Source organism: Cordyceps javanica, chromosome 1 (genome assembly GCF_051103115.1).
Source record: "Cordyceps javanica chromosome 1, complete sequence".
In the NCBI taxonomy this organism is placed as follows: Eukaryota; Fungi; Ascomycota; class Sordariomycetes; order Hypocreales; family Cordycipitaceae; genus Cordyceps; species Cordyceps javanica.
Window position 1 is genome coordinate 5,017,633 of NC_139295.1, and position 20,375 is coordinate 5,038,007.

Here is a 20,375-nt window from a genome sequence, read left to right on the forward strand (position 1 = left end):
CTTCTTTGAGCCAAGCTCAGCGACTGTAAGGAGAAAAGATGGAGAGCAGCATGGCAATGCACGAAACTCAGAGAAATCTCGCTAGCGAGGCCAGGTTGAACACTTACGCTTTCCTTTTCAAGAGTGGCCATCCTATTCAAGTTTATCTCGCTTCTTCGCACCGTCTACGAGTTAGTGTTCAAAGCCTACGGGGTCTGAAGACTTTTGCAGGAGACTAAAAGTCATCACTCGATCGTCGGAATGGAGCTACAGTACGATAGAAGAAATATGTAATCAAAGTAACGAAGCAGAGGCCAAAAGATTCCTGCAAGCGGTCGTCTGATATCGCTAGCGTGGCCGGGTGCAGCGAGGGAATGTGTGACGTAAATAGTGCGGCGGGCACAAATGGACTGGCTGTTGAGTGACATCGTCAGTTTTATCGGAATCGCGAGATGGAAATATCGATAAATTACCATGATTCGACAACCGGAATGGCCGTCAAGGTTGTCAGCTGTACACTTGGACCATCAAAACAAAACCTAGTATACTGAGTATGTTGCCAACTAACCTATAGTAGCCCTCGAGTCAGGAGCAAATCACCGATGATGGCCCAAGCTTGGAAATTGTACTGCTATTCGAAATTAGATTTCATGAGGCCCCTGTTTGCCCAGTGCAATAGTCTCTCTTTGAAATATTTACCTGGGTGGTTGCATTACCGTAATAGTAGAACAGTCGCCCGAGCGCCCGGTTTTGTTAGGCACAGCCGCACAGGGAGGCTGTCCCACTATTCCTCTGCCTCAAGCGGAAGACACCCGGAGCAGCTGAGCCTCCCTGCACCAAGCCACTACCTTCATACCAGTCTCACATCTGTCATCTTCATTGTTGTAGCTTTTGTCTCTGCTATTCATCCCATCTCGATACAGGCGGCAGTTGTACCCGCTAATTCGACCATAAGCTATGCCGCCATTCTGATTTCGCCTTTGGCCAACCTCCTTCTCCTACAAACGATTCGCACAAACGATAGCTGGATAGCTGGATAGCTGGGTCAGCGACCTGCCTCTCGAATCCATGGCTTCTTTGCCTGCCCGCCGCAGCGACACCGATGGCGACGACGGCCAGCCAGAATCTTCATCACGAGCTTCGCTTTCTTCCGCCTCCACAACTAGTCTTGTGTTCGACCGCTTGCAAGAAGAGGTAGAGAAGGAGCCCTCCAACCGCAAGAAGTCCTACCGCGACACCAACAAATACACCCCTTTCCGCGACAACGACGATGACGAATGCAATGATTTAGAGAGCGGTCCTTTTCTGCCTCCGGCCGGCGCCGGCGCCGGCCTTGGCAAACAGATACCCATGGATCGCAGCCTGAAACGTGTGCTCTTTATAGCCTTCACTGCTCTCATCGCATTTTGGGGCTTGGGCCTGGGCCTCTTTCTATTCACTGGCGGCCACAAACATGCTAGCGATAGCGAACATGACCCTGATGCTGACTCACGAGGCTCTGGCAAACCCGTCACCCTAACTCAAGTCCAGTCCGGATTCTGGTCCCCAAACTACGAGTCCATTAGCTGGATTGCCAGCCCGGATGGTCAGGATGGCCTGCTACTCGAGCAAGGCACCAGCGAGCTCGGGCACCTGGTTGTTGAAGACGTTCGCAATAGCGAAAAAACGCCTGATGCTGCTGCAGATGCCGTCAGTACCAAGGTTCTTATGAAAGAGTCTTCCTTTAAGCACGGTGGCAAGCAGTATTACCCCACAAACCTCGTGCCGAGTCCAGATCTCAAAAGTGTTCTCATCGCTGTCCATCTGGAAAAGAATTGGCGACATTCATTTACTGCCGTATACTATATCCTTGATGTTGAGACTCAGGCTGTAGAGCCTTTGATCCCATGGGAAGATGATGTCCGTGTTCAGCTCGCCACGTGGAGTCCCCAGAGCGATGCTGTCGCATTTACCCGCGACAACAACATGTACATTCGTCGCATCAAGGGCAGCAAACAAATTATTCAGATCACCAAAGATGGTGGCCCCGAATACTTTTACGGTATTCCGGACTGGGTATATGAAGAAGAGGTCTTCAGCGGAAACAGCGCTACCTGGTGGTCTGCCGATGGCAAATATCTTGCCTTTCTGCGTACCAACGAGACCGGTGTTCCCGAATACTCCATCCAATATTACAATTCACGACCCAGCGGCAAGCAGCCCATTGAAGGCGAAGAGTCCTACCCTGATGTGGTTAACATCAAGTATCCCAAAGCTGGCTCGCACAACCCGTTCGTTGATCTACTGCTCTTTGACGTGGATGCTGGCCAGGTCTTCTCGGCAGAGACCAAAGATGAATTTCCTCCAGAAGACCGTATCATCAATAATGTCCTCTGGGCGGGCGACAAGCTCCTTGTCAAGCAGACAAACCGGGTAAGCGATTTCCTCAAAGTTCTGCTTATCGACGTCGCCGATCGCAAGGGCGAGGTGGTCAACTCGGTAAATGTAAAGGATATCGATGGTGGCTGGTTTGAGATTTCCCATACTATGACGTATGTCCCAGCCGACTGGGCCAAGGGCCGTAGATATGATGGCTACATTGATGGCATCATCCACGAGGGCTTCGAACACATCGGCTACTTTACACCTCTCAATAACAGCGAGCCAATACTCCTCACCTCGGGCCAGTGGGAGGTCGAAAACGCGCCATCTGCTGTTGACCTGGAAAATAACCTGGCGTACTTTATTGCTACCAAAGAATCATCTATCCAACGCCACGTCTACTCCGTCAAGCTGGATGGAAGCGAACTGAAGCCGTTTACCGACATCTCAGAGGAAGCTTACTACGGTGTGAGCTTCTCCTCTGGTGCTGGCTATGCACTGCTCTCCAACCGTGGGCCCAAAGTGCCTACGCAAAAGATTGTCGCTACGCCTTCTAACTCAGCTTCGTACAGTCGCGTCCTAGAAGACAATGCCGAGCTGGCCGAGCGGGCCCGCAAACACGAGCTGCCTGTACTCAAGTACGGCACTATCGACATCAGCGACAACATCTCTCTCAACTACGTCGAGCGCCGCCCGCCGCACTTCAACCCCAACAAGAAGTACCCAGTACTCTTCCAGCACTACTCGGGTCCCAACTCTCAAACTGTCACCAAGCGGTTCGCCGTCGACTTCCAGTCCTACGTCGCCTCCAACCTGGGTTACGTCGTTATCACGGTGGACCCTCGCGGTACCGGCTTCAAGGGCCGGGCGCACCGTGTTGTAGTACGCAATCAGCTCGGCGTCGTCGAGGCCCAGGACCACATTGCAGCGGCGAAGCACTTTGCCGCACGCGACTACATCGACGCTGACCGACTTGCCATCTGGGGTTGGTCCTACGGCGGCTTTCAGACGCTGAAGACGCTCGAAGCTGACGCCGGGAGAACTTTCGCTTACGGCATGGCTGTCGCCCCCGTCACCGACTGGCGCTTTTACGACAGCATCTATACCGAGCGGTACATGAGCACTCCACAGCTCAACCGTGACGGCTACCGCCGGTCCCGTGTTTCCAATGTCACCGCCCTTGGCCAGGCCAAGCGCTTCCTCCTCATGCATGGCTCTGCTGACGACAACGTCCATTTCCAAAACTCCCTCACCCTCCTCGACGACCTCGATCTCGCCGGCGTAGAAAATTACGACGTTCACGTCTTCCCGGACAGTGACCACAGCATCTCATTTCACAACGGCAATAAGATTGTCTATGATAGTACGTTTTGTTACGGCATGGTCCGCTGACACGGGGAATGTCTATACTAATTTGTGCCAACAAAATCAGAACTGAACGATTGGCTTATTAACGCCTTCAATGGAGAATGGCTCAAGATTGCTCATCCCAAGCCCAACCCCATTAAACGCTCCGTGTAGGGAGGCTGGCCTAGCTAATTTCCCGTAGCTCTCGCAATGATGAATGGGGATGAGAGAAAGGCGTATGTCACGCAATTGTTTAGTATTTCTCCGGAGGTCGTCTTCGTTATGCCAGGTAGCAGTCACGCGCATAGAGAGCATGGTCCTTATTCGATCGAAATTCAAATAGCAACATTAATTGAATAAACTATCATACACGTACAGTCAGTGCTCGCGGATTGGCCATTCCGGCTTGCGAGTTTCATGAATGCTTTCACCTTCTCTGATTTCCTCTCTCACTTTCTCGAGTCTTCCACAACAAGTGACTTCGAGCCGAATGTATATGAGCATTAAGATCAAGCATAGATACGCATGCCTGCCCATGTCTCTTCGTCTACTCTATCCATTGGCTTCTTCGGCTGTGCCTGTCCTATACAGGCCACGCCGTTCCAAAACGGAAACGCTTTCGTCTTAACGTGCATTCTTTTAAATTTTCCCAGTACGCCTCCGCCTCATCCTGGGCCAGAAGATAGTTTGAATACAAATATTATTATGGCTCTTGAAAAGACAGTGTCACCCTGCGTAAATAGTTCATTATGAGCTACATCGCAAGAAACCCGTTACTTGCAATTCTTAAAATCCGTAACCGGTAGGTTGGGGAGCGAAGCCGTTGGCCTGGCCATAGCCTGGAGCGGGTGAGTTGGCGCCGCCAGGACCGGCAGTGATCATCAGGCGACCAGCACCCAGGATAGGAGTGTTATCCTCTGTCTTTGTTTGCTCTTGTTCTTTGGCTTTGCGGGCCTCGTTGTCGGCCTTCAGCAGAGCAATCTCCTTGGTCTGTTGAGCAAGCATGTTGATCATGTAGGGCATGGTGAAGTCGTTGAGGCCGTGGCGCCATGACAATTCGAGAACAACGTCAGGGCGGATAAGATCGTTGCAAGAATACAGCATGCCGGTGTAGCACTCGCGGTGGCCAATATCGACAAACTATGATATGTTTAGCAAGTGTGAGCAGGGAGGCTAAATGGAGTACTTACGTAACGAAGAAGGTCCTCGACAATGTCAGCCTTGGCGGAAATGGCAGCAGTTTCAATAGCATCCTTGAACAGCTTGTCTTGCTTTGATAAAGCAATGGACTTCTCCCAGCGTTTGTTTTTTCGGTAGATATTGGCGGCAATCTGGCGGAAGAAAATGAGATCATGTTTCTCGAGGCGGCCGGCCAGCTCGACGGCGTCGTAGTTATCGTAGTTCTGTACAGAGTCACGGAGCGTCTTATAGTCCTCCTCCTCAATGAGCAAGTCGTTGACAGCCTCGTTGACAGTGCGCTTGTTCTGACTTTGCACATTAAGCAGGAAGGGCTTGATAAGTGGCAGACTGTCGTTCTTCTGGAACATCTTGACAACGCGGTTGACATCGACGCGAGTAGTCAGAGCCGCGAGAAGGTCGGTGAGCAACGAGGGGTGTTGCTCGACGTAGAACTTGATGGCGCGGTAGTAAATTTCTAGGTTAGCAACCTTGACAACAATCTCCTTGAATTGCTGGTGATCCCAAGAATTTTCTGGGCGCTCAATGACAGCAAGAGCAGCGTTGTCAAACTCGTCGTAGTGGTAGTAGCAGAAAACCAGCTCGGGCCACAAGTTGGCTTCCTCACACGCGCGGATCATTTTGGGCATGTTCATTCTGGACCAGAAGATCTTAATGTGCTCCATGAGGCGCTCGGGATGGTACTTGGACAGAGCAATTCCAAGCTCGGTGAACATGCCCATGTGAGCTCGCTCAAGGCCAAGACCTTGCTCAAGAAGGCCAATAAGCTCATCAAAGTAGCCGTTATATTCGTAATCCTTGACAAGTTCTTGCAGCTGCTCAGCATCCACGATGAGGTTCAGACCACAGATCTGAGCCAGGCGGAATTCCTTCTTGTTCACACAGGCACCGTGCACTTGCTTCCAGACCTTGATGTTGTTGGCCTTGCGAGCGCAGTCAACGGCTGCCTGGTAATCCTCGAGGTGGACGAGGGTGGTGGCGAGCTTGGCCCAGTTCGAGATGCTACTGAAGAAAATCTTCGAGGCTTCGTAGAGCCCCTCATCATAGGCCTTATCACCGGACTCCTCGATGTTGGCGACATTGGTAGCGCGGAGAAAGTCCTCGAGCTCAGAGAGCTGGTCAAGTCGGGCATATGAGAAGGCCAGTGCAGTATCAATGGCAGGCTCACGTAGAGTCTTGCGGGCCATGCGGAGATAGCGTACGAGGTCTTCGTTCTTGCCAGCGTGGGTGGCAATTTCGATCACCTCATTGTAGTTGGAGGGGTCCTCGGCCTTGATATAAGAATCAATACCATCTGTTACACGTAGACCATCAAGCTGGGCTTTAGCGACCTTGCTCCAGACCTCGGGCAGGTCAACCTCCTCGGCATAAGCTTGGGCCCGGTCAATGCTCACGACATGCTCGACCAGAACGTTGACAGCCTCAGACTTGTTGTTGGCCTTCTTGTAAATCTCGAAAGCCTCCTCGTGCAGACCAACGTCAATGCACGACGTGGCAATCTCATCAGCATTGTAGCCGTCAAGCTTGTGAATGTAGTCCATTACACGGCCCTTGTCGGCCTTGGCAGCGGTGAACAGAAGAAGATTCTGCAGATTTTGGTTATCGCTGAATGGAGAAGGCTCAAGGACAATCTTCTCGAGTAGCTCAATGAGTTCGAGCGGCAGATCATTCTCAAGCAGTGCAGAGACAGCCACAGAAACCTTTGCTGGGTCCGTTGACTCAGGGACAGCGGTGGCAGTGACTTGATCGACAACAGAGCGTCGGTGAATGTTGTTCTCGCTCAGGACAAAGTTCCACAGCTCACCGTCAGAACGCTCTAGCAGGTAGCGAGCCTGGGCACGGTACATGGAGTTTTCGTTGGTAATGTTGACGAGCTCAAGATCGTTCTGACCCTTAGAGTAGGCAATGTAGGCGAGATTGGGATCACGTTTCTCGCAATATTTACCAACGGTAAGAGTATCATACTGGTCATTTTCCTTCAGGAACTTCTCAGGGTTGTTGTTGGAGTCAATGTAGATCTTGGCGAGAGCATTGAAAACAGCCTGCTGTTGGTTGCCAGCTTGAAGAGTGGCCTCAAGGAAAGGTAGGAGGAGCTTGAGGCGGTTGCGAGACTCAACTTCAGCGACAAGCTCGTCGATACTAATCTCTTGAGCATTGACGGTGCTGAGAAGCTGCTTGATGATGCTCTCCTCACAATCGACATCGAGCAGGCCGCCCACAACAGCGGGGGTGCGTGAAGGGTTGACACGCTGAACGTAAGCCTCGATGGCCTGGAACTGCTTGTTCTGGTAAAGAAACAGAATGAGGTCGTGCACGAAGTTGAAACGGTCGCAGACGATGATAAGCGGAAGCTGCTCAGGAAGCTTGGCCTCCTTGAGGAAGTTCTTGACCTTTTCCGGGTTATAGCTGTTGCTGTCACGGCAGATGCGCTCAACCTCGTTGAACTGGCCCATCTTGGTGGCAGCCTCAATGTACTTGAAGTGCACATCAGGGTCCTCGGAAAGGTTGACAATGCTCCCCAGGTAGTAAAAGAGACCCTCCGAAGTCTTGTACTTTTCGAACAGATCAATGAGACGAACAGGCCCAAGAAGCTCGGAGTACTTGGTGGCGATGTTGACGACGGATTGCAGGTTCTGGCGGATGTTGGCCTTCATCATAGCATCGAGGCAGTCCAAAGACTGCTCGACAGAAAGCTTTCCAAAGAAGCCAGAGAGCCACTCAGGGTTGAAGTTAGGGCTGCCCGGGATATTAACAATGACCCGCTTAATCGCCTCAGGGTCCTCGTAGAGCTCTAGAGCCTTCTGAGGAAGGCCGGCCTGCTCGCAAAGCTGCGCAATGCGGCCCTTGTCAAAGTGGGTAAACATATCGTTGCCTAGAATAGCCTCGGCTACCTGGGGAGCGTGCATAAGGTTCATCTCTAACAGTCTGGTTTGGAGACGAGCGTGCTCTGGCTTGTTATCCTTGAGGGCATCAAGGAGGAAAGCAGTGGCCTGCTGGACCATACCCTGCGACTGGAAAATGTCGCAGACGCGTTCAAAGTCCACAAGAGGCCCCTGTTCACTATTGGCGAGCGCCGTAGCGAACTCGGCGCCCTTCTCGGGGTTGACGCGAATGATGTGTTGAAGGAGCTGGATGTAGTCGGGCTTGTAGCCGGTCTGAGCAGAGTAAGGGAGAATCTTATCAAACTGCCCCGTCTCGGCAAATCCAGCAACAACCTTTTGGGGCACATTGGCCTTGAGATATATGGTCAAAGCCATGTTGACATCGTATGGACGAACCATGTCGCCAAGTCGCTCGGAGCAGTCTAGCTTATTTTCACCAAGCCATTTCTCGAGGAGGTGCTTGCGGTTCTGCTGTAGCACAGGCTGCGCCAGCTCGATCGTTTCGTGTTCGTTGAGGGTACCCTTGTCGAGTAGCATGCCAAAGTACTGAAGAGTAAAGGCCATCTGACCAGGCTGGGTTGGAAGGCGCTTGAACTTTTCGATGGTGTCGGCGGTTCTCAGGAAGCCGCGAGGTGAGTTGGCGGCGATCTTAGCGGCTTCCTGGTAGTTGCCGGCATTGAACAGCTGATCAAACTGTCTGGCGTAGAGGTTATCGGCACCAGGCAGACCAGCTCGCGAAGCCAGCTTGATGGCAATCTCGGTATTGGCGGGATTCTCCAGAAGATAGGGGATGACGGTGGTCTCATCGACGGTTACCGAGAGCACCTGACCCTTGCGGTTGATACCCACAAGACCAGCCGAGCTGCTATCTGCGCACGTAGTGAAGATGGTCTCGCTCGAGATACGGTTCATGAAGATAAGCGTGGCCGTCTCCAGATCATAGAGATGGATGAAACCATACTTGGTGACCATGTATACCACGCCGTATTTTTGGGAGACCTGGAGAGCGACGGGGAAGTCATTTGTGGCCTCGGGAGGGAAAAAGATGTCAACGGCTTTTTTCTGGAAGACGGGGTTTGATTCGGCGTGGTCGACCTCGACAATGTGGAGCTTGGCACCGGTGGCAGTTCGCACAGCAAAGCTGAAGAGCTTCGTGTCTTGGGGAGCGCCCTCAAGGCGAAGAGTGCCGAAGGAAGCGGCATGACCCTCGATGGCCTGGCTGATACCTCGGTCTTTGGAGTAGAGTTGCATAGCGCCAACAACGCGACCCTGCTGTTGGGAGATGCCGACGACAACCATCCATTTGCCATCGCTGTTAACGCGGTAGTTGATGATCTGGCAGCCGTTGAGGTTGGCGTTACGCTCAAAGACCTTGACGGGGCTCTCCTGAGAAGCATCGGTGATGTCCCAGTGATATACGCTGGTGGTAGTGACGAGGCCGAGAGTAGTGTTGCTGACCCATCTCCAGAACTGGACATCGTCGTTCATTGTGCAGGACTTGAGCTTCTTCTTCTGCTCGAGATCGAAGATCTGCAGCGTCCTCGACTGCGCCTTGAGGGCAATGATCTGCTTATTCCAGTGCATGATGGCGCTGTCGGCCTTGATGGGTCGGCGTGTGACATTGTTGCCGTTTTGGAGCTCTACAATGACGACTTCTGGTTGGGCTCCCTCGCTCTTTTGTTCTCGGATGCAAATGTATGTGTCGGATTCGAGAGTCTGCAGGGCGAGGAGGAAAGACCAATTAGCTTCCACGACGTGTCTATGATGAACGTAAGCAATGGCGAAGAACTTACGCAAGAGTTGAAGCCAATGGATTGCGCGTCAACACCGACGCTGCCGAGCTGGACGAGCTCCTGAAACTTAATGGGTAGGGGCGCCATGGCGCCGGGTGTGAATGGCTACGAGCGCCGGAGAAGCGGCGAGTAGACGGCTGGGTGCTGCAGATAGAAGCTGCCAAGGGCAAGCTCGCAGCGAAAGGGATGCGGATGCGAGGTCGTCGGACAAGCGACAAGGCGCTGTTCGATGACGTTTAGGGAGTTGGAAGCTTGTGGCCCAACGCCCATGCACAAGAGTCGGCGCGGCAAAGGCGCGAAACAAGAGGGAGGATGGCGTAGAAAAAAATCGGTAGGTGGAAGAATTAAAAATGATGAAAGGGAAAGAACGTTGCGAGAAGGTGCTTCCGAAGTGGGGAGAATGGACGGAAGAATCGTCGCGTGCTGGGATAAGATGAGGGTTGTTTGATGAGGTAAAGGAGAAGGCAGGCAGCTGGCTGGTGGTGGTGCTATTGGGGCTTACCTGTCCCTTGCGAGACGTGGTCCTTCCTGGCAGGGCCTGGGCAACTGGGGAAAGATAGGTGGGAGGACGGTACGTACCCCTGTGGCCTTGCTGGGGGGCGGAACGTAATAGGCAGGCGAGTGATAACTGGGCGACGCACCGAAGAGCACCACCAAACGCACCACTAGTTGTGCTTTCCCTAGCGTCATTGGCTCAGGCACGCCCGCCTGTGGGCTGACCCAGTCTAATTGGAAACGGGTGGATCAATCATGTTCCGCTCCAGAGCGACTTGTGATTGGTTGGCACGTGCGTTTGTTGCCGGGCAGTGCCCAGTATCAGTGCCAGTGCCAGTGCCAGTCCCGCCCAGGCCAAGCTGCCAGCTGGCAGAACTGTAGGTAGGTACCTAAGGTAGATACGTACCCCTGCTGCCCTGGTTCGTGATGGCATCAGTTCATTATTGAAATACGATTCAAAATGCTGTTGTCCTCAGGTCTTCTCTTTGGTTCTGTTATGTCTCTCACTGATTGATCTCTTTTTACCCTCTTAGTCTCCTTTTTCCGCTTAGAATTAGTAGCTGTAAACAGTTGGCAACGCAGTCTTTGAAACTGTATCAATGCATTCCTCCCATCCAGGCTACGTCAAGCGCGGATTCCACCTTCGGACCAACAGATCGTTCTAAATTGTGAATATGAGCAGATGGCGTCTACTAAATAACCTAGAAAGATGGTGTATGTATATCGAGCTCGCCCGAAAATCAGGTTCTAGAATCCTATTCTCAAATTCTGCGACGCTGTTCCTCGAAAATGCCATACCTAGTGGGCTGCTTTGTCCATCTATGCCATTAACATGAAACTTCAAATCCAACCATATTTCATATGCTTCTCATATCAGATACTGTCTGTTCGATGTGGGTCAAATGTCTGCATCGATCCCTCTCACGCAAGATGAACTCGGTCTATGTGATGCGTCACTGCTGTTTCGTCGCCCTCAAAGTCCTCACACATCGGGCACTTAATTGTCGGGGTTGCCGACTGCTTGGGAGCTGCAATTGATCCGAAGTCGGCGGGAAGAAAATCTGCGAGGCTTCTTTCCGGCGGCCCTTCTAGATAGTCGTCATTGCGCACATCCGTATATCGATGCGAAAATCTTGTACTTGCTCCTCTGCGCGCGGAGCCAGCATGTGGCCGTGTGTTTGCTGTTGCCGCGCCATCTGAGATGGCAGGATTTGCTCCATTTTCCGGATAATCGCCTGTCGTCTTGTCCAGGCGCTGTACCCGGCCAACCTGTCCTCCGCGTAGACGTACTTTGATGCCCCGCGGGTGGTTGCCCGACGTGAGAACCTCACCCACCACACCGCGTGTTTCACGTCCTGTAGCCTGGTCCTCTTTGAGAACAATGAGAACTCCTGCACCAGGGACCACCTCTCGAACTGTAGGCACAGTTCCGGCTGCCTGCTGAGGCGTGGCTGGTGCTCTGTGGCCCTGCCGTCCACCTCGCCCACCTCGTCCACCTCGCCCACCATCTCTTCCACCTCTCCCACCACGTCCACCGCGGTCGTTTTCTCGTGGTGGCCGCGGCTGGTTGTTCCTAGGATGATCCATGAAAGGGTTATATCTTGACTTTTGAGAGCTAATTCTTCGAAATAGATACTTGAACGGGCCCGCCGTATCTACTGAAATATGTCGATGGCGTAGTGTACAATTGAAATTTGCAGTCAGAAAATCCAACTAGTCGAAGCCCATTGCAAGCCGCCAATACCAACGCACTTCAGCAGTGAAGCATATGAAACCCGGAGGGGATCAGAGGAGCAAAAAAAAAATTGAACAATGCCAATTATTACACAAATTTATTTACCAGCCGCTGCTTAGATTCATGTTCATAATGAATAGTACATTTCTGTTCCATGTGCATTGAAGCCTTATTGTAGATACGAACATGTGCTGTGCGACAATAAACTCAGCATGCGTCCAGTGTAATTTCGTTCCTGAAAAACTCTCAAAATTCTTTCAAGGGCTCCCGAAAAGTAAAACAAATCCTAAACTCCATGCATGCAGAGACAATGAGTGTGCGTGTGTACGAAAATGCTGAACGACAACAACCGCGCCACTGGCAAACACAACTCGAATGAATCATGTTTTCCTCGTGGCCGCACGCAAGATTAAACCTTCTAAAACTAAACCAAAAAATAGGTCCAATCAAAACACGGCACTTTAAACGTCGCCCTTCTTCTGTTCCGGCTTCTTGCGAATGTCGGTCCAGCCCGTACCCCACGAGAAGATGAACATGCACACGCAAATTGCTGCAATAGCGTAAAACACCTCGTTCACGCCTAGAGAGTAAGACTCAAGGACTTGGTCAATCTTGTCAGCAGAGACAACGCTCTTGATATCAGCGGCACCAGCACTGATAATCTTATCGGCCCCGATTTCTGGCAGCCGGCTGTTCAGCTCCTGCTTCAGCTTGGTGTTGAACAGAGTGTTGATAATGGCGAGAAAGACGGAGCCAAAGAATGTCTGGAACAAGACCATGGTGGCAGTGGCAACCGAAGCCAACGCGGGAGGTGTATGCGCTTGGATGGCAATGACGGGCATCTGGAAAGCCATGCCGCGACCGACACCAAGAAGAACTTGGTAGCCAGCCCACGTCAGCGTATGCGTGTGAGGGCCCCAGGTGGAGAGAAGGCCGTTGGCGATGGCAATGATGACGGCGCTGCAGATCATAAAGGGGAGGTAGTAGCCGACACGCTGCACCAGTCCACCGCAAACGACAGTGATAACCAGCTGCGTTACAATGGCGGGCAGCATCGAGATGCCGCTGCGGAGAGGCGAAAGGCCGCGCACAGTCTGAAAGTAGACGGGCAAGTAGTACCCGGCACCCAACATGGTCGAGAACATGAACATACTGGCCACGCAGGCGGTCCACACCTGGCGCTTTCCGATGATCGGGAGAGGAATCATGGCCGTCATGCCCGCGCGACGCTCCCACCACAGGAAGAGGACAACCTCGATGCCACCACCGACAAAGAGACCGATGATGGTCGGGGAGCTCCAAGCGTATTTGTTGCCGCCAAACTCGAGCGCCAGCAAGATCATGACGGCGGCGGGAGCGAAGAGCACGAAGCCGAGCATGTCCATCTTCTTGAGGGTCAGCTTGCCCGGACTCTGGACGTACTTGCGCTTATCAGGGATTTTGGTGACCAGGAAAGCGATGATGGTGATGGCGCCGACTGGCAGGTTTATGTAGAAGCACCAGCGCCAGCTGGTGAACTCTGTCAGGGCACCGCCGATGAGAGGCCCGGCCACGAGACCCATCTGGCAGACACCAATCAGAATACCCATCAGCTGCGGACGCTTCTCCATGGGAGCGCAGGCAGTGACAATGGCGAAACTGCCGTTGGTGAGGCCAGATGCCCCGGCACCGGCGACAGTCCGGCCGACGATGATCATGGTGGAGGACGTAGCGACACCGCAGAGGAGATTGCCGAGTTCGAAGACGAGGAAGAAAGCGAGGAAAGTCCACTTGGCGTGGAAATATGTGTAAAACTTGCCAGAGAGTGGCTGTAGAGCGGCACTGCAGGTCTTGTCAGCAACAGGGCAACGAACAATATCTTAATGATGCATACCTTGCCAAGTTGTACGTAGCACCATACCAACCAATATCTGTAAGCGAGTGAAAGTCACTTGTGATCTTGGGAATTGCCTATAGAATAGTGTTAGAAAGACAAACCAGACATTGCTCGGGATAGGCAACGACGTACCGTAACTAGAATGGACACATCAAGCAAGTACAAGAAGCACGCCAGAGTAATCGCCAGCATAACGCTAAACAGCTTCCAGCCGTGAATATACTCCGGCGTCTCCTTCTCCGTCGCCTTGAGGACCGACTCGGGAGTAAAAGAGCCGTCTCTCTCGACCTCGGTCTCCTCGCCGGGGTCCATGCCCAGGACTTCCTTCATCTTGGATGAGTGCAGGGTGCGGAGGTCGGCCGGCAGCTGCGGCACGGCGGGGACGTCCTCGCCGAGGCCCGAAAAGTCGGGCAGCTCGTCCTTGTCGCGGATCAGGCTGCGGCGCGCCGCGTTGTACGAGAGGCGCACGTCAAACATGTCGAGTCCGTAGTTGGTCTCCGGGTTGGTCGCGACCGACGTGCGCTTCTCCCGCAGCACGGCGAAGTCGAGGGGCTCCAGGTCAATCTCGGGCAGCTGCGGGGGCCGCTCGGCGACGGTTGACATGGACCGGCTGTGAGAGAGGTCCGCAGACCCGGACGCCTCCTTGGGCAGAGGGTTGGTGAAGCTTCGTTTTGAGCGACCCATTTTTGGATCTTCTTATATGATATCGCCTCTCTTATACAATGTAAGTTGTGGTCTCAGTCGTCTTCTTTTATCCCACGATTCCGCCCTTTCGACTATCCTTCTTTTCTGTATCGCAATCAAGTATCGTCAAGTCGTTGAGTAATGAGTGACTGAGTCTCCGGTCTATAAGTGAGGGCGGGTACAAGTTGCCAAGGGATCGTCCGGTCACTTTGAAAGTGTAAATGTGAAACAGCATCTATAGGACACTGCAGGTGGGAACTACAGTATAGATAAAGGAAAAGACGAATTCCACTCGCGTAATGACAGAACACCTCCGCATGGCAACCAGGGCTACGCCCAGCTCTTGTCGGTACGAGGTCAGCTCTTCTGCAGCCCTGCCCCCCTCGTCATCTTACATGATGGAGCCCTCCCAGTTGCCACGCGCTGCAGTACACTTCCCGCATTGAGATTCTCAGTATACGGATCGCCTTAGCTGCTGCGTTGGGTTCCCTATTCGATTTCCCGTCTCCTATCCACCCTGCACCAATCCCGCCCTACTATGGGAGTTGCTAGTGGCGGCACGCGCAACCCCGTCTGCAACGCCACGCGGGAAATGGTACCTCAATAGGACAGGAGGGTAAGCACAACCCAAACTCCGGCGTGGGCGAAAGTGCAGCGGTCATGCAATCTGTGCATGCTTCTAGAATGCCAAGAATAAAAAAGCTTTCGTTGTTTCGCTTCTGCGGATAAGTGAATGAGTTCATTCTTGAGTTACAGCTGCCTGGTTGTATCGGCTGTCTCAGTCTGCCATGCGGTTATCCACCACATGAACTAGATCTACTGATCCGTGGATACGGCTTGCGATCGGGCGAGCCTCGATTCGTTGTTTGCTCTCGATAACTTCTGTTGTTTTCCTCAACATTGCTAATGTGGTGTCATGACGTGACTTTACCATCTCAACCTTCTAGCTACTGCCCACTCATCCCACGTCAAGGATAATACGCTTTAAGCTATTACAGAAGGGCTTCGTCGGTTTGGGACCACTTTGGTGGGCATGTAAGCAGAGTCCCCTCCCCTACACTCATAACTTGCTGTCATCCCGATCCGGCAGTGGTTGTGCAAAAAAGCCGGCCCTGGTCTCCATATAATTATCCCGGGTGGAGAGAGGCATGGGAGCTGTAGATTGCCTTTCTGCAGTCGCCTTGCCTCTCCTGCGACCATTTTCCCAGGCGGGGCGATCTCTGTAATTTCCCGTCCTGGTGAGGGCCATCGAAGGTCATTTTTAAGGCCCGGGCCATCGTAGAGCGTACGTGATGCCGAAAGTCTCGGTCGCGAATCACAATGTTTTCTCCGAGAGGAATACTTTAACAGAAGCCTTACAATGAGGCTTGGCTTCGTGGTGAGACCAGTCGCTCGCTACTTGGCTAAACAAGGTCGCATTGGGAATCTAGGAAAACCACATGGGTAACTAGTAGTATTCCGGATGCCTGGTCTCCGGGATTCGCGTAGTTCGGCTCCGCTCGCCACGTTAGAAACTTCGCACCTATAATGATGAACACCTGTTCCAAAATGCGAGTTAGGGGCGAATAGGCTTTGAGGACGTTTTGATCAGACGACGATTGTTGTGGATGGTGACCGAGCCTCGTCTGTACCGCCCTTTCGCAACCTGAGTAACTTTCGTTTCACCAGACAACACCAATGCCGTGTTATAGGAAACTATGGGATACGCACGCTTTCTAATTCCGTCGAGCCGATCGTCGTAAGACGGTCATGTTCCGCTATTGAATTATAATTGCGATGCCGTATTTAGCATCAACTGCTATTGGTGCGCCGCTAGCAACTTGACATGGCCACTTGCTATATCCATATCCAAGGGTTTACAATCTACCGACCCCCCGGATACAAACCCACAGGTCAACTACAGCGTAATGCCTTGGCCCTACGTTCAATTAGTCTCATCTTAATGGTGCTAACTTCCGTTAATTGTCATGCCACCCCACGGAGTAGACTCGCGCCCGAGGCGTTCTGCATCAGCACTCGCCCCATCTTCCACCTCTGACGGCATCACATGAGAAAAGCTGCAGATGACTGAAATCAGATGAATGACTGAAATCAGATGAAAAGTTCGATTAGCGCTCATTTCGTATCGCGTCATAGCTAAAATAGATGAAAGACGAAGAGAAGAAGAAAAATGCTGTACAAGATCGTTATTGTATGTCCCCCCAGGGTCCAAATATATCTGCCATCCATGACATGTCGTTAAAATCAATCGGTTCGCCGTCCACCATCGTATCAAGAAGCATAGGTTGCTCGGTTGCGGCTCTGCTAGCATTGTTTTGCTGGCTATTGGGAGTGGGCATGGTGCCAAAATGCTTGGACACAATGGGCTGCCACATGACACGCAGATTGCGCATCTGCTTGGCGCCTTTTTGGAACAGGTTACCCTGCACTTGCTGGTCGCGCATTGGGTATACACTTGCCACTTTCTCAAACAGCTCAATCGTCCTGTCCACAATTTCCATGACATCCACGGTCTGCCGTACCACCTCCTTATCCCAGGTCGGGTTGTCAGAAATGGTAAGCCTGTATAACATCACCTGCATAGTGGACAAGGCGACATATGTGTGTAGCGGAAGACCGGCAATGTCTCCTAGAGGAATAGAAAAAAAAGCATCATAGAATGATCGAATGCAGATGAGGCACTGGTACATCGACTCGACGCTCTGCGTCTCTGGTATTCGTTGGTTGGAAAACAAGCCGATGGCATGAATTTGACATTCTGTTGAAACGAGATGTGTTACAATGGTGTCTATTACATGTTAGTCATGCCAAATACTCTTCAAGGGATCATTTAACAAACAATTGGTGGCAAAGCGTGGTGGAAGATTTGCTTTGACGGCGCTTAGTCTCTCCAGGAGACTTGATTTATAGAGATATGATGGAATGTCTTTTGCGGGTGCGTTGGGAAGCAGGTCTTGCATGAGAAGTCGGTGTGCTTCATCGCAGATCTTCTGTATTTTGATAATTGCCGCGAGCATCGTGTCTAGATGCTGGTCATCGCCGCGTTCAAGAATGCTTAGAGACTCGTCCATATGGCTCGTCCACGGCAGCGTCTCTGTACGCGCAGTGAGGGCATTGCATCTGACAAGGTTAGTATGGAAGCAGCAGGGTGTTCGCAGAATGATAATTACATTGAGGTAAGAAACCACAACGACAAAACGGCTCTTCTTTCGTCCATTGTGCGAGCCTTTGGGGTGAGGGTGCTCATGTTCCAAGCTTTGAAGCCGACCGAGGAAAAGTGCTCCTGATTCGGCGGGCGCATCATGCCTTGTTCATAGATTACCAAAGTCGCCAATTGAGAGAACAAAACAACGAATGGTCTGGCGCCAGGTCCTGTATTCAACGTGGCCCTGCATGTTGTTTTAGGCTTACGTGCGATATACGGCAGGGAAGGGAGACATACCATCCAAGGTTTGCGATTAGACCTTGTACAATATCCATGTTGCGCTCGTGGTTCATAATAATGCGCTCCGACATTTCCCTGCGCACTTTTTCCCGTAGAAATTGCTGTTGCGAGTGGGAGTCTGACGCCAAGTTCATAATAGACAACCATAAAAAGGGCCTCTCAATTCTTAATGCTTTGGCGCTCATATCAGATGGCAGATGGAGAAACGGCAGGCCAGGCAGCCAAGTGCGAAACTTTGCGAGGTAGACGTCGGCCTCTTCGAGCGTTGGGTCACGATGCAGCTGGCCGCTGGCCATATTCGGGTCAATTACGTTACCGCGGTTCACCCCAGGGCCATTGTGCCTCTCGGTAGTCGCGGCCTGTGCAAGCGAGTCCAAGGCGGCAGTCTGTGATCTTGTTTGCTGGGGGACATGCTGCATGTGGCTGTAACCTAGGTGCTGACGGTGCTGCGCAATCTGTTCTTGAAGGTGCTGCTGCTGCTGTTCTTGTCCGGGATGTCCCTGGGAGTTCTTTAGGATGGAGACGAGATCATCGAGCTTCTCCTCCAGCTGTGCTGTCCGCGACGCAGCCGTTCTTTTGGCGACCTTTTTCCTGGCGGTTGCAATAGGCTGACAGTCCTTGCCGAGGCGACTGCAGCGTTCGCAGGCGCCGCCAGCAGTAGTAAGGATACACTTGCACTTGGCGCGGGAGCAGTTGGTGCAGGACTGCCCGTAACCAGCCGGGCGGGAGCCTCCGGCCGAGATTGTAGACGGGGACATTCCTGCAGACACGGCGCGGCAATGCAGCCGAGCTATCAAGCAGAAAATCAAGCCCGATTCACTGGATAGGCGCAAAACCCGCTGGGAATGGGTGGTGGTTTAGCATGCGTTGGGGGTAGGTTGGTCGGCCGCCACTGAACCCCGGGCAGCGGATTGGCGGGCGCTTGGCTGAATGGGGGGGGGGGGGGGGGGGGGGGGGGGGCTCCCGCGCTGTAGAATAAAGGATGAATTAGCAGGCTGCGACTGGCAGCGCAGCGGACGTGCAGGCGTTGATGGCAGGAAAAAGGCAGAGTGTGAGCGCGACGAGAAACGGGCGGGATTCATCCAGTTAATGTAGGATGAAATCCGAGCGTTGGGAAGCTCACCGGCCACTGGCCTGGACGATGAAGTTTGACGGTGACGTGACGAAAGCCGGGCTACGCTGAGTAAGCCTTGATCTGGGCGGCCGCGCGCTGACGGGCGTTTGCACTGGCCAGAAACATAATTCTGAGGCCACCATAATAATGCCGTTGGTACAGAGTCAGCGTCACGTCCTCTATCACCTTGGCGCATAATCACACTGCAGAGCGTGTGGCGTGCTCTTGTGCTGGCTTCCCCGCTAGAGCTGCCATCATGGCTTTGTTCCCTGTGAGATTGTGGCCGAACAAACTCAGATGCCAGCAAAGGTCAAGTCCGTTAGCTCTAATCCGTACGGGTTAGAAGATTCCGTTGCATTACACTAGGGATCCCCGGCTCAGCGTCGATATTCAACTACAGAGTGACGCACCGGCCGACGAAACTCTCACCCGCGCATCACCGCTCGCTGGCACTCTGGTGCGAACCAGCACACCGCGACAGGATTGCATCCCGCTGCCGAGACACGCATCCTGCGGTGCACAATGCGGCAGCTTGATCCGCCAAACTCAGAGCCTCTCTCTTCCCGGGGACTTTTGGCAAACTGTGCGTCTTGGCTTTGGCGCACCTGGTTGCATAGTTCTACCAGAGAAACCAGTAGCTACTTATTCTCCAAGCTGCTGGCCGACGTGACGAACTGGTTACTAGTTTGGGAACAGCCAGGATTGCCATCCGATCATCACTGGTCGGTGAACTCTACCCCATGTGGTAAGGCGCCGCCAAACTACCAACTTACGACCTATAAGTAGCAAAGGCCCAAGGCACACTACAGCCTGCTCTCACGGCCTAGAGGAAATTTGCTCAAGTCAGGCGACACTAATGAAAGGTGTGCTTCAACGGCTCGATGCCAATGTTAATGGGAGACCATTTTGCCAATTCTGGAACCTTTTGCCCTGCATAGGGCGGACCCTGCGTTGGTTGAGAGGCTGGTACAGCTTACAGCCGCGGACCTGAAAAGCCAAGGGTCAAGATGGCGAAGCCGTATCACCTGACAACATTCTGCAGTAGGAGGATTTGTCAAAACAATGTGCAGACTGTCTCCTTTTTAAGACTCGACCGTAACAACTTCGGCCTTATTATTCTCTCGGTCAGTACAGATTACTCCAGCCGATGTCTCCAGTAGTAATTACGACAAATTCTTGCGACAGATATGGATTGTAACTATCTAAGCCACATCGTTGTTGACAGCTTGATGAATCCTTTCTCTTGACACACAATTCATTTCCATGACAAAAATTGAAAGGAACGATACCACTCAGCCGTGTGGCGTTCGCTTCAAGCCGTGTCAATTTGCAGTGTGGCTGGCAACGATTCGACAGTAAACGACGCCCGGAACCGCAGGCAAATTGAGTAACGGCCGATACTTAGTTGCTACTTGTAAAAAGTACAAAAGCAGTCCCACATCTCAGCCCGGAAACCGAGCCAGGATT

At 52.5% G+C, this 20,375-nt stretch overlaps 4 protein-coding genes across 4 annotated transcripts; 1 reads left to right on the forward strand and 3 right to left on the reverse strand.

Annotated features, from left to right (window-relative positions):
• Positions 1 to 1,047: 1,047 nt before the first annotated feature.
• V2A60_001513 (dipeptidyl aminopeptidase) lies at positions 1,048 to 3,861 on the forward strand (the record flags this gene model as incomplete). The annotated part of the gene is made up of 2 exons (XM_083252873.1): positions 1,048 to 3,703; positions 3,773 to 3,861. The coding sequence occupies 2 exons, from the start codon at positions 1,048 to 1,050 to the stop codon at positions 3,859 to 3,861; spliced, it is 2,745 nt and encodes a 914-aa protein (XP_083108999.1).
• A 612-nt stretch (positions 3,862 to 4,473) lies between these two features.
• On the reverse strand, positions 4,474 to 9,646 carry V2A60_001514 (clathrin heavy chain; the record flags this gene model as incomplete). Its single annotated transcript, XM_083252874.1, has 3 exons — positions 4,474 to 4,827; positions 4,878 to 9,482; positions 9,560 to 9,646. 3 exons carry the CDS (start codon positions 9,644 to 9,646, stop codon positions 4,474 to 4,476), a joined length of 5,046 nt encoding a protein of 1,681 aa, XP_083109000.1.
• A 2,604-nt stretch (positions 9,647 to 12,250) lies between these two features.
• Positions 12,251 to 14,349, reverse strand: V2A60_001515 (MDR family MFS transporter; the record flags this gene model as incomplete). Its single annotated transcript, XM_083252875.1, has 3 exons — positions 12,251 to 13,610; positions 13,663 to 13,739; positions 13,798 to 14,349. The coding sequence occupies 3 exons, from the start codon at positions 14,347 to 14,349 to the stop codon at positions 12,251 to 12,253; spliced, it is 1,989 nt and encodes a 662-aa protein (XP_083109001.1).
• Positions 14,350 to 16,535: 2,186 nt separating this feature from the next.
• On the reverse strand, positions 16,536 to 18,552 carry V2A60_001516 (uncharacterized protein; the record flags this gene model as incomplete). The annotated part of the gene is made up of 4 exons (XM_083252876.1): positions 16,536 to 17,137; positions 17,189 to 17,469; positions 17,520 to 17,738; positions 17,792 to 18,552. 4 exons carry the CDS (start codon positions 18,550 to 18,552, stop codon positions 16,536 to 16,538), a joined length of 1,863 nt encoding a protein of 620 aa, XP_083109002.1.
• Between the last annotated feature and the right edge of the window lie 1,823 nt (positions 18,553 to 20,375).